The 14,395-nt window shown below is 41.5% G+C and overlaps 1 protein-coding gene across 1 annotated transcript; it reads left to right on the top strand.

Annotated features, from left to right (window-relative positions):
- The first annotated feature begins 294 nt into the window (after nucleotides 1-294).
- Nucleotides 295-1,984, top strand: LOC112733058 (uncharacterized). Its single transcript, XM_025781918.1, has 4 exons — nucleotides 295-464; nucleotides 662-840; nucleotides 917-976; nucleotides 1,086-1,984. Exons 1-4 carry the CDS (start codon nucleotides 295-297, stop codon nucleotides 1,982-1,984), a joined length of 1,308 nt encoding a protein of 435 aa, XP_025637703.1.
- The last annotated feature ends 12,411 nt before the right edge of the window (nucleotides 1,985-14,395 follow it).

The raw sequence follows: 14,395 nt of genomic DNA, 5'->3' as shown, positions 1-14,395 counted from the left end.
CCGTCCTTTAACGCCTTCGTGGCCCTCGCCCAGAATGAAGAAATTCCTAACCGATGTCCCTTCCACACTGTCCATGTCTCATATCCGGAAGGAATGGCCGACGGGTTGGCTGACTCCTCTGAGGAAGACGAGATTGAGAATGATAGTGGAGAGGAAGCAGAAGTTATTCCGGAAACCTAACCGGTTCAGGGCGAAAGGGTCATCCCAACTGGTGTTGAACCGATAAATGTTGCAAGGGTTGGAGGTCTTTCCAGCGGCACCCCCGACCATTACCTACACCTCAGTCTTGGTCCAATGAACTCAACAAATGCAGAGGACATACCCAGTAACTATGGTTTGACCGGTGAAATGGAGCTAGAGGTTGGCTTGAAATTCCTGAGTAAGGATGCAGCAATGCTTGCTATTAAGAACTACAACATCCGTCGAAGTGCAGAATTCAAAGTAGTGGAGTCAGATCATACTAGGTATGTTTGTCGATGCAAACTTTTTGGTGACCAATGTTGCTGGATGGTGAGGGTTGCGAAGATGAGGGCGTCCAGATTTTGGAAAGTTCGAAAATACCAAGGGCCTCACAGTTGTTTGGCGTCTGCGACGTCGCAAGATCATGCTCAACTCAATTCAAATGTCATATGCCAGCACATATTCCCCATGGTTCAAGCAGACGCAACCATTTGCATAAAGGTGTTGCAGGGATCCGTGGAATCGGCATACGGATACAAGGTGTCTTACAAAAAGGTTTGGCTAGTGAAGCAAAAGGCAATAGCGAGAATCTATGGAGACTGGATGATTCTTATAACCAGCTACAGAGATACTTCAATGCGTTGCAAACTTTTGTTCCAGGTAAGCCTTTCTATCGGATTGCATACTTGTTTTGTAATAGTTATCATGTTCTTATGAATTTGCAATTTTGAAATAGGTACAATTGTCGACCTACAAACCCGACCATACTATGTCGGCAACACGCTCGACCGCGAAAGTGTCATGTTTCATCAAGTATTCTGGTCATTCCCATCGTGTGTCGAGGCATTCAAGCACTACAAGCCCCTAGTTTCGGTTGATGGAACACACCTGTATGGTAAGTACAGGTACCTTGTTGATGGGAATAGCACAGGACGGAAACAACAACATTCTTCCCATAGCTTTCGCGCTAGTGGAACGGGAGAACACAGATGCGTGGTACTTCTTTCTCACCAACTTAAGGAGACATGTGGCTACTCAACCGGAAGTTCTACTGATCTCTGACAGGCATGCGGCTATAAAGGCTGCGCTCGAGCGAGAGGGTTGTGGCTGGGAACACAATGTTTACTGTGTCCGACACATTGCGTCCAACTTCGCAACAAACTTCAAGAGTAAGGAAGCCAAAAGACATCTTGTTAGCGTGGCATACTCGAAGACCCAAGAGCAAGCACAATACTACCTAGAGTTAATCAGCGCGGAGGATCCCGCCACATCCCTGGCAATGATGGCTTGGATAAGAGGGTTAGAGCCACCGAAATGGCTCCAACACCGCGATGAGGGTTGCCGATATGGTCACACAACAACGAATCTTTCTGAGTGCATCAACTCTGTGATGAAGGAGACTCGTAACCTTCCAGTGTGTGCAATTGTGAAGTCCACGTACCACCGTTTAAATGCATTGTTTGTCCAGAAGGGTCAGCAGGCAGAAGCACAGGTTGTATGTGGCCAGATCTTTTCGCAGTTCTTGCAAAAGGCAATACTTGCCAACAGGGAGGGAATCACGCAAATGCTTGTCATATCACACGACAGGGCGACATCGATCTTCACCGTCGATGAGATAGCCGACGTAGGGTCTCAATCCAGATTCAGAGTTTACCTCCAGCAAAGACGGTGTGACTACGGATACTTCCAAGCGTTGCACTACCCGTGTGCCCACGCGCTTGCAGCATGTGCCCATGCCAGGCTTGACTGGCAGTCTTATGTCGACGATGTCTATCGGGTGGAAAATGCGTTCCGGGTATATTAGATGGAGTTTCCGCCATTGCCTGATGAGGAAGTGTGGCCACCCCACGAAGGACAACTTCTCCGTCCCAATCCCCATCTGCGACGATCGATGGATGGCCGACCTGTGTCTACAAGAATTCGGAACGAGATGGACGACGTCGAGCCTGGACCGGGAAAGCGATGTGGTATTTGCAGGTAACCAGGGCATACTAGGAGACATTGTCCTCATGTCTCTGGCACTTAGTAGCGTGGCTGGGTCGGTGATGGAGTGTTCTTTTATTTTTGATTTAATTAAATTTTCGTCTCTAGTCGGTGTAATGTTATATGCTTTAGAATTAAAGAGATGAATGCAATATTTCCTTTTGTTGTCAAATGAACACACACGTTTGCAACCAGTACAACATGAACATTAACAATACCGAATTCAAAACATCACAACACAGATAACCGTAAAAAGTTACAAGCACGAAGTACGAACCCTAAAACATAATAAACTACGAACGACAAGAAAATACAACCATTGGACGATAATACAACACAGTCAAAGCCATAACGTGAACTAGTGATGGTGTCCATCATGTCCCAACCTCCCACCTGTACCACAAGAAGGTGCTCGAGTGTCGCGGCGGGGACGTCCTGCCTGTGCCTCCTCCCCTACATCATCAGCCCCCGCATACGATAAGCGATGGCCCTCTAACAACGATGGCTCAAATAGGCGCATCTGGAATCCGGCCGTGTCACCTACAGAAACAGATCTCCTCCTTCCGACAGGGGGGTGACTACCTGAATCAGAGAGTCGAAGTGCAAGTCCTAAGTCGGTGGGTGTGCGTGGTGATGCCTGAGAAGGAATGAATTGATCTAGGCCATCAAATAAAGATGAAAAGTTTGTCCAACCAACTCGATCCATAGAGTCAATCAGGTCCTGTGTCCCCATGTGGAGCTCCAAGAAATTCCGCAGGCACCCTCGACAGAATACGTGCATCCCTGTACGGCATCCACAGAAACTACCAAAGCCGAGTGTCATTTACACAGGTAGACGAACTTTCAGGGACAAAACAAATTCATGCTAGAACATACAACAGGAATAGTTACCTCGTCCACCTTCAAATTGTCCAACCTCAGACGGTGCCTTTGTAAGCGTTGCTCGGCATAGTCATTCTTTCCTCTCTTGCCCGCCCACCTACGAAAGAACACCATGATCATAACCACATTTAAATAAAAAGGCAAACGAAATCACAACACAAGTCATAAATACAGAAGATATGCAAGAAAATATATTACGTTGTAGCTAACGGAAACGTGTATGGGCTCGTCACATCCGGTGCCCAGAAAGGAAGCCTGAAGTATATCCAAGACATCAATAGTGTATGACAGCCAGACATTCCCTCGACGTTATAATCAGTCGCTAGGCACATGCCTCTATACAACCAACAGAGCACGGCACTGCCCCAACTATATGTAATAATGGCATCATAGTTTGCCAGGAGAAGAAGATAACGTACGTGAACCGTGTTGTTCGCTTTGTCAAGAAGTAAAAAGCCACCCAATAAATACATAATGTAACAACGTGCATACCGTACGAGGGCCTCCTCGGGAGAGTCAAGAGGCATCTGTTGTAGTCTACTCCCGAGCCACTTCAGTTTTATGTTATACTTCGTGGTCCCAACATGTCCGTTAGGAACTTCTCCAAGGAGTTCCTCACACCATTGCCAAATATCCCTCTGGTGGAACTTACTCTATGACCTTAGAGTACCGCTCACCGGCTCACCATCGATTGGTAACCCCACCTGCATGGCAACATCCTCCAAAGTGATAGTACACTCACCCCATGGAAGGTGGAATGTATGGGTCTCAAGACGCCATCTCTCCACAAGAGCGCTAATCATTGGGTTGTCGTACTCAAAATGCTTTATCAGAGACGCATAATAGAAGCCGGCTCTTCTTAGATACGGCTCAAGCATCTGCCTCCTAATCTCCATACTCAGATCTGCTTCGTCTACAGAGAAAACATCGACCAGCGTGCCATGCGGAGTCAACACACGTGCCGGCTGAAATTGAAATAGATCAAAACACAATTATTTAGTTTACAACAATTTTTTTAATCATTAACAAATTTTTATTTATTTATTAAAAAAAAACTCACCTTAACATGTAAATGAGCAGAAATTTCACATTTCATCCAACCTATTAAGGTTTTCTTCCACATTAATTCCACTTCTACTCATTTTTTAATAATAAAAATTATTCTTCCGGCACAAAATTTTTTTCACCACACCAACAAATAAAACTTTCTCATGCAACCCACTACTTCTCTTCTCTTTTTTACCTTCGAATTGGTCCCCTCCCCTCCCTTCACCTCCTTTTATATGCTTCACACTCACAAGACAACAATAAATTGCCTCTCAATCACCCAATACATGCTCGTACGGGAACTGCAACACTGAGACTTGCTGCTTTGACTGGCCCCCTCCCCATTTCGTGCCTGCCACACGTGAGGATGGCCATTTCGTGTGTGCCTCCCATGAAGTGTCCAACTCGTGGATGTCATATGTGAGTTGGGCCATTTCGTGTGTGCCATGAGTGACATGGTGCATTTCGTGTGTGCCATGTGTGAGGTGCTCTATTTTGTTCCTGAAACAAATGAAATGAATTGTGTCAGTGGTCAGAACCCATTTCGTGGACACCCCCCTTGATATGTATCTTATTTCCATTTCGTTTGTGATTTTTGCGAGTTGACCGTGCGTATTTTCAAAAATATTTTCAGCCATGCGCATTTTGAGAATTAAAGTTATTTGCATGCGCATTTACGTAAAAAAAAGCCTCTTTAATGTCACCCATCGTTGCAGTAAGTCATATATATGAGAAATTTTATATTGATTAAAGGGATTTAAGGGTATATGAGCTGTGAAAGAAATGAAAGAAAAGAGATACATATGTAAAAGGATATATAGTAGTGTGTAATGCACTCGTGAATTGTTTACCCTCACTATACTGTTTTATCTTTTATTTTATTACTTATTTATTTATTTTCGCTTGGTCCACAAACAATTCCCACATGTAGGGTATATGCTCTTTAATCTCTCTATCTGTGGGTGTGCTTGCTTATTATCTGCGTGCCCAAGTGTTTTCTAGGTACCTTCTTCCGTGATCTTATCACAATACTAAGACTCCAAAGATTTTTATATCAGAAAAATAGTTTGACAAAGTTCCAAATCATATGATTACGGAAGTGATAGGATATATTTAAAAAGAAAAAGGAAGAAATGGAAAAGAAAGGAAAATTCCCATTCTAAATCAAGGAAGTGCTTGCCAATAAAGCATCTTGGTTAAGGAGTTTTTATATTAATTAATTAATCAACTTTGTCAAAGTAAGCAACTAGTATATGGAATGTGAAAAAGTCCAACCAAAAAAAAAATTTAAATCAACCATAATTTTAATCTTACTTTCCCTCTTATATTTACGGTAAAAAAAATTACAAAATCTTTAGTCACATTGTTTAGTATCACCTCTAATTGCCTCAGTTACTGTGTCACATCATCATTGTTTGTTAGTAGTAGATATTTTTTTTGAGAATATATAATAAAAAATAAATAAAATAAATTATTAAAAAAATATCATTTTAAATTTTTTTTATATTCGAATTTTAGATGTTTAAATTTTAGGAATATCTAATAATAAAATAAAATATCCCAAATATATAAAAAAGAAATATTTAAAATTATTAAAAGTCATCCAAAACCTAAAAAAAAAAAAAAGAAGAAGAACGCAGAAACTGTATCGAAAAAACGTGAGTTAGAGAAGAAAGACACTGAAAAATTAGAAGGCGTCGCAACGAGAGGAGTTGCACACGGAAGGCACGACGAGGAGAGTTAGAAGGGGATGCCGCGGCGTCGCAATAAAAAAAGCTGGACGCAAAGGGCACGGCGGAAATAGTTAAAGGAAGAGGATGTGGCGTCATTGGAATGAAAGTGTGCATATTTTTTAAGCGCAAATCTACTTTTTTTTTTTATTTTAAAAATTGATTTTTTAAAAAATTAGCTGCTAAGTTACCGAATTAAATAGATATCAAATTGATTACCTATATTTTCTCTTAATTAATCTAGCAATCTGTGCCTTCTTACTAAATCCTAGTATTTATAAGTTATTAGCTAGTATTGATAAATTGCAAATCTCTATTGAGATCCAGCTTAATCACTCTATAATGACTATAAGACTTTACAAAGGCAAGACGGATGGCCCTGGTACTATAAGTAGATATATTAATAATTGTTATGCTTATTTTACACCAATTAACTAATTAATCATGTGTTAAAAGATAAAATTAAAATTGAATTGAAGAGTAATTATTAGCATTCCTTATTTTTCTAAATATTCTGTAATTACTAAATGAGACAAAAAGAAACCGTATTTTTAGGTAACTAATAGTATACAACTAAAATTGTCAATTAAATAATGGAATTTGGTCAATTTTAAACATGAAAAATGCTACTCAGCCAATATAAAATATAAAGCAGCCAATAAATAGTCACAATATGATTTACAGTTAGGAGTAAATGCGGATCGGATTGGATCCAATATCCACAATTTTTAAATTTGGATCCGATCCAATTCGAATCGCAACTCGCATATTTACAGGTCGAATCAAATCGAGTATATCCGCAAAACATAAAAATAATTTATAAAATTATTTTTGTTAAAAAAATCAATAAAATTTATATTTTCTATTCTTTTAAATATGTTTACTCTTAAAATAATATTAAACATATTTTTCTTAAGTCACCAAAAAAAAAAAAACATATTTTTCTTAAATAATAAATTAAAATAATACAACATATATGATAATTATTAGTTGAAATAAAACATAAAAAGAATATTACTTATTGATTTCTTTATTTTTGCAGATCGGATATGCGAATACCTACACAAAATCCGCAATTCGATCCTATTAGTGTACGGATCGGATCCAATCCGATATCCTTGCGAATCGAACCTATATCCGTAATTTTCGGATCGGATTCGGATACTGCGGATATGCAGATCGGATCCGATCCAAAAACACCTCTATTCACAATTTAGAAAATTATTAGCCAACATAAAATATAAAATCAGCCAATAAATTCACAATATCATTCACAATTTAAAATATTAACTGCTTTAATAATACCCAATTAAATGATTGTAAAAAATACATCTTCAGCTTTAATGTCTCAGACATTTTCTCTTTTGCATTTAAAATATAAAAACAGTATCATAAAAATATCAGTATATTCAAATCTAAGATCAAAACCTAAAAAAACAAATAACAAATCAAAACCAATACCTTATCAAAACAAAAATAACAAATCAAAATGGATGTGCTTGGTACTCTCCACCTGATTTAGTTCTCTGTTCTCCTTTTACCCCTTTTGCTCTCTTCTTCACATCCCCTTTAAATTCACATTCTCTCTTAGAAGGAACTCTACTTATGTGATATTAAAAACTACATAGTTGTATAGAGATGTTTCTTCTCAATTAAGACACGAAGACCCAACTCATATATTTGTGCTAGGTAATGAGGAGTGGCAACTTACCAAAGAAATTTGTGGTAAGTTAAAAATGTTGCATTATGTGACTGATGATATTTTCATGTATAATTTTATATATTATTTAATTAAAAAATAATTCAATAATTCTAACTGAACTCTAAATAAGACTCTAAACTTCTCAACCAATAACTTAACCCGTTCAATATTTGATTATTTTTTTTTTTTTAAAACCTCAATGATATTGTGTTTAAAGGGAGAACAACATTATTTGAAATTTAATTAAAATAGTTAATCATATTGACTGATTTTGTGTTAGCTAAAAAAAAATCTTATTTTTATTTAACGTTGATATTAGGGTAATTTACCCAAATAAATAAAATAGGTGAAAGCTTTACTCAAATACACAAAATAGATATTTCTTATCTGATTGTGCAAATTGACACTTCTATGTAAACTGTGAGAAGCTACCACGGTTTACAATTTTAACATAAACCGTGGCAACCTACCACGGATTATGAATTGTGTGGTTTGTGTGTAAACCGTGGCAAGCTCCAACGGTTTATGAAGGAGAAAATTTGACCGTAAACCGTTGTAGGTTACAACGGTTTAGGAACACCGAAATTCTATATATATGTGGGTGACATTCTACTTGCACAAGAGATCATTCTCACAATGGCAAGTGAGGAGGAGAGTGTTCTTGCCTTAGTGCATTGTTTTGGAAAAATTAAAAAAAGCAAAAGCCATGGTGTGAAGTTCACAGACAAAGAACCATTGAGTGTGTTCATCAGTTCGTCAAGCACTTTGTCAGATCTAAAGAACAGCATCTTGCAGAAGCTTGGCGTCTTTGGTACGAAGTGGGTGAAGAAGCTATTCTACAAGATTCCCATCGCAGTTGTCTCGACGGGTGTTCAGTATGATACCTTTGTGCTAGCGGCTGATGAAGATATTAGGGTTCTGTTCCATTGTGTTAGGAGTTTTCCAGAGATCCGAATTCACGAGTTGTTTGCGAAGTTGGAGGTTGGTGTCGATAGTTCTGGGGCATCAGCTCCATTTCATAGCTCGACTGCCGCGGGAGGTGCGTCTAGTTTGATGCCTGCGGTCAGACCGTATCTTCCGCCGGTGGGTTCCCCTACGTTCGCGGCTGATTTAGAGCGAACGGTGGTTGTTGGTTCTGTACAGTTGGAGAATGAAGGAATCTTTGAGCAGCCTGATGTCGTGGGCACCGGTGGTTGCCAGTTACCTTATATGGAAGGCTTTGGTGAACCTGATAGAGTAGAGAATGCAATGTGTGACGATGACTCTGACCAGGAGCCTGTCGATATCATCGGGGACAGCGACGACGACACAGGTGCCAATCCACATGCGTAGCATGGGCCTTCAAGTTCTGCTTCTCAACAGTACCCTCCACACTTCTCCACACTAAACTTGGAGGTTCTTGGTCAACAGGAGGACGGTGGTAACACGGTCGGGGGCTCTTCTACAGAATTTCAGATTGGGCAATCTTTCCAGAATAAAGATGAGGCTGTGCTGACTGCTGAGTGTGAAGGACTATAGCATCCGGCGAGGTGTTGAGTATAGAGTCATCGAATCAGATCATCTGAAGTATCATGGAAACTGCAAGCAATTCGGCAAGGGTTGTACTTGGTTGATTCGCATTGCACTGCGTGCACGAAAGGGCACTTGGGAGGTTAGGAGGTACAACGGGCCACACACATGCTTGGCAACCTCTATTTCCAGTGATCACCGTCAGCTGGATTACCACGTTATCTGTGCGAGGATTCTTCCGTTGGTTAGGGCAGATGCTGCAGTTACGGTAAAGGTACTGCAACAAGCTACAGAAGCCGATTATGGTTTCAGGCCTAGTTACAGGAAGGTTTGGATGGCGAAGTAGAAGGCAGTGGTACAAATATATGGAGATTGGAAAGAGTCGTACGCGGAGTTGCCACGTTGGATGCTAGGAGTACAGTCAACAATGGCCGGAACAATAACCGTGTTGAAGACCTCTCCTGTTTGGCTTCGTGGTGAGGTTGATGAGTCGACGGTGTACTTTCACCGATTATTCTGGACATTCCCACCCTGTATCAAGGCATTCCGTCATTACAAGCCCCTCGTCAGTATTGACGGTACCCACTTGTATGGCAAGTATGGAGGGACATTGCTGTTGGTGATAGCGCAGGATGGGAACTCCAACATCCTCCCCATTGCATTCGCCCTTGTGGAAGGATAGTGGTAGACGGTTCGGGCACATGACAACCAATATCAGTGAATGTGTGAACTCGGTGCTAAAGGGAACTCGAAACCTCCCGGTCACATCGTTGGTTCAGTCAACTTACGGGAGGCTTGCTCAGCTTTTTGTGGTACGGGGACAAACAGCAGAGGCACAACTCGGATCTGGTAATGAATTTTGCCAGGCATTGGCCAAGGCAATTGATCGGAATCTAAGAGACTCAAGGTGCTTCACTGTCACGTTATACGACAGGCATCAATCGGAGTACACCGTGGCCGAGACAACACCAACTGGGCGCTTCTCGCTGGGTAGCTATAGAGTTTCCCTTAAAGATCACAGATGCGACTGTGGCCACTTTCAGGCGCTGCATTATCCTTGTTGCCACGCCATTGCATGTTGCGCCTACTCCCGCCTTAATTGGCGTCATATGTTCACGAGGTCTATCGTATGAGTGAAGTTTTCAACGTTTACAAGCAGGGTTTTGTTCCGCCTATCCCTGAAGACTTATGGCCTCCATATGCTGGGCCAACCATCATTCCTGATCCTAACATGAGGCGTGCAAAGGAAGGTCGTCCAAGGGCAACCAGGATCTGTGGTAGTATAGATCAGTCTCTGGAGAACCAGCCGAAGCGCTGTGGGCTATGCCGTCAGGCTGGGCATACGCGGAGGAACTGTGACCAGCGAAGACATACTACCGGGGGGGATGCGTAGATCCCATTACCTTGTTGTTTTAGTTGTTTTTTTAACTGTTCAGCTGAGTTATGTATGGTTGGTTAAGTCTATGAATGTCACCATGTTGATTTTCTGCATTAATTTCATATGAATAAAATTCGTTTATTTTAGATGTTTGATTGCATCAATGTGGTATCATTTAGACTGCGCATGATAACTGTGACGGAAATAATGTATATAATAGAAGCTCAAACCGCTTAAACTATCAAATACATAGCAGATAACATATTAGACAATTCTCAAACCTTTTTAACTATCAAATACATGGCAGATAATAAATTACAGAAGTCTGAAATACATAAGGCTAAATAGCATGCGAAGAACATAAACTAACATAGTTCCTACCGGACATGACAATATGACATAACTAATCAGAATCCTCAATGGTGTCACTGTCATCATCGTCGAACTGACCGAGCAGGTGACCTCCGGTGCCACACAATGGAGGACGCCTCACCCTCCTAGGTCTTTGCTCTGCCACTGGTCCTGATGGCTGTGCGGGAACGCTGCTGAATGCTGAGGCTAGGGTCCCTCCTAAAGGGATCCATGGGTCAGTCGGAGATGCTGCAGGCTCGTTGAGATCAACGGCCAACTGAGGAAGAACATCATCAGTTTGTGGCTGTGGATCAGCAAACTGGGACTGGTCGTCAGGCATCTGTAGCCTATAATGGGTCCCATCATCATCCATGAGCATGTCTGCTATATCCCTATAGAACTCTGACTCAGTAACAGGATCATCGATGTCCATCCCAACAGCCGCGGTGGTATACCCAGCAAACGCATGTGGGGCGACATTCCCAAAGAGCTGAGAGCTACTACCCACATCGTAGGTCGCCTGATCCATAGCTGAGGCTGAACCAACTACATCCTCACCAACACCATACTGAGTGCCCTGATCATCAACGGAAGGTGCTCTACCTCGAGCCCCTCCACGGCCGTCCCACCCTGCCTGTCGTCTGCCTCTACGTCGAGGAACACGATAATCCGCCGCATCTCCATGATCAGCTCTAGGGATGTCCTCCTCCAAACGGTCAGCCAGCTCTCGCCACTCTCGATCCGTGGTACGGGTGCCTATACGCTGACGCCGATCTACTCGCCTGTTATCTGGTCTGTCGTAAACGTGCACTCTAGGAGGTGCCTGCGACGACCCTCTGTGACGAGCCTCCTCAGTCAACACAATTGGCCTAGGATCCTGAAATGCAACATCTGGGGATAGAAATCTGTGCGTCACACGGTACCACCACTCCAGGTAGTCTGATGATGGATCGGGATCAAGGACTCAATCGACCCAGATGAATGAATGAAGCCGGTTCTCCCAATGCTAATGCCACTCCCGATAATACGTGGGGAACCACCTGTCCCCACCCCTTCCATCCTTCGCATGTAGCCAATCTATGTTCAGAGCTGGCTCAGGGAGATGCTGAAAACTGCCAAACTGCGGTAGAATCCGGTCGACCTGATGCCACTCAATCGCAGCAAAATATATCAGGCTAGTGACGGCCGTCCATAGCCTACGGTGCTTGTCAGCTAGTATCTCCGGGTGAATAACAGCACCAACCTCGGCAGAAGAATAAGGCTCCCACACAAACTGTATCGAAATAGTAAGGGTTTCGTCAGACCACGATACTTAACATAAACCACTGAAACTAAGAGCAATAACTAAATGACTCACATCGTGGACACGCAATCAATCCAAGGAAAGGCGTGCAGACACTAATCTTTGATCCCCTGGATCGTTCCTCGGCATAAACGTAGCCCACCTACAATTTTAATTTAAATCATATCATAACTAGAAATAACACATAATGTTGAACAACTTGTGAACCAAAAATAATAAACCGTACCTGGAGGCAAGAGGAAACCCAATTACATCAAACCCACTAGGCCTCAACGTGGGAAACCTCCAGAAAATCCAAGACTGTAGAAGCTGTAGCGGCTCGGCTAAGTTAACAACGTTTCTGTTCGTCCCACGACAAAGACATCTATACAACCAGGCCAGTGCAGCCGAACCCCAGCTATATCTGCCCAAGTCGTCCAACGATGCCAAATAAGGCAACCAATGAAGGTGGACCCGATTTGCATTTTTGTCCGCAAACAGCTGAGACGACAATAGCATCAGAATATAAGCACGTGCATATATACGCACGGTCTCATCAGTAGCATCTGCTGGGAGAACCCGGAACCTCTCATGGAACCATGTGTAGCACACTGTCATCTGCTTTACTTTACTCTGCGGAGGTAACTCCCCAAACAACTCGCGGAACCACACCCATGCTGGTCTACTGTGCTCCATCAGATTCTCAAACTCAGTCAGGCACCCGCTGACGGGCTCACCATCGATCGACAAACCCAGCTGATATGCCACATCTTGCAAAGTAATACTGCACTCACCAAAGGGCATATGGAAGGTGTGCATCTCAAGACGCCACCGCTCAATAAATGCGCTAAGGAGAGGCTCATCAACCCAGAACCACTGGCTGTTCAGCCTAGCCAAATGATACAAGCCCGCCGTCTCCAGGTAGGGTATAATCCGGTCGTGTAAGGTCATGTTGTCTCCTAACGCCGCTAATCACCCTAACAGGCTGCAAAATGTGGGCAACAAAATCCCTCAACATACGACCATTACTAATAACATCAGACGTAATTTATAAAAAATTATTACAAGCCTCACATTGTTTTTCTTAATTCCCTAATTATAGCAATAACAGTGATTATAATAATAAGCGGTCCAATACTAACAAAATCTAAGAGTAACAATAATAACTACCATTATCAGAAAAGAGGACAACAATAATAATAATAACAATAAAACTACTAATACTATGCACTCAGAATAATAACAAAAATTAAATGTAAAAAAATAATTCTACTAACAACAACCATAATAATATCAATATTTATATAACTAGTAATAATAAGAATAATAATAATAATAATAATAATAACTAACCTCGGCGTCGATGTATCCAGCCACGTGAGCGACGCCATTTAGTCGGTACAAGCGATCCTCATCCTCCATGCTCCACCAACTAAACCTCTTTCCAACCTTCTTTACTTTTCACAGATTCTCTCAAATCAACAACCCCCAAATTTTGCCTTGTGTCACAAATGATCCGTGAGAAGCTTCAGCGGATTATGTATTTATAGACCATCACACGTAAACCCTGGTAACCCATAGCGGTTTACGTTCATGTCGCACTCTTCAAAAACCGTGGGAGCTTGCCACGGTTTATGCTTAGCTTTCTCTCTTCGTAACCGTTGGAGCTTGCCACGGTTTACACACAAACCACAAACACCATAATCCGTAGTAGCTTGCCACGGTTTATGTTAAAATCAGAAACCGTGGTAGCTTCCCACGGTTTACATAGAAGTGTGAAAATGCACATGTACGTAAGGGATTTCTGTTTTGTGTATTTGAGTAAAGCTTTCACCCTATTTATTTATTTGGGTAAATTGCCCTTGATATTATGTCAGTATAACTTTGAGATTTTTATGTTGTTAGTATAAAAAATTTTGTCGATTCCACCTAGCGGAATAAGATTTGGTTATTGTTGTTATTAGTATAAAAACTTTTAATATAATTTTCTTTGAGAATCATGGTTCTGAGAATTGAAATAAATTGAGTTAACCGAAAATGATCACTAAATCAGTTTAGTTCAGAAATAAAGACCAATTGTCTCTAAATAATCAAAAACTAGTAAATCAATTGAACCAACCCAAGTTTTAGTTATTAACCAAGAAAACAATTAAAAGGTTAATAAACTACAAAGAAATGAAGAATTTATCACTTAGCAGAAATAGAACAAATGCTGGAAAGTGAAAAAACTGAGGAACATAAACTCCATATTACCTCTTACCAATTCGTAATATGATACATTTCACATACATAGTGTTACGGTGGGTAACCGGAGATTAATGGGCTGGATGGCGTTGGTTGGCCCAAACGTA

The sequence above is a fragment of the Arachis hypogaea genome, chromosome 13 (genome assembly GCF_003086295.3).
Source record: "Arachis hypogaea cultivar Tifrunner chromosome 13, arahy.Tifrunner.gnm2.J5K5, whole genome shotgun sequence".
In the NCBI taxonomy this organism is placed as follows: domain Eukaryota; kingdom Viridiplantae; phylum Streptophyta; class Magnoliopsida; order Fabales; family Fabaceae; genus Arachis; species Arachis hypogaea.
The sequence above is the reverse complement of the archived record's forward strand: the minus strand, read 5'-3'. Positions and strand labels throughout refer to the sequence as shown.

Coding starts and splice junctions, on each gene's coding strand:
- LOC112733058 (XM_025781918.1), top strand. CDS start 295: ATGAACTCAACAAATGCAGAGGACATACCCAGTAACTATGGTTTGACC. Junction 841..916: donor GTTGCAAACTTTTGTTCCAG/GTAAGCCTTTCT, acceptor ATTTTGAAATAG/GTACAATTGTCGACCTACAA. Junction 977..1,085: donor CAACACGCTCGACCGCGAAA/GTGTCATGTTTC, acceptor TGGTAAGTACAG/GTACCTTGTTGATGGGAATA.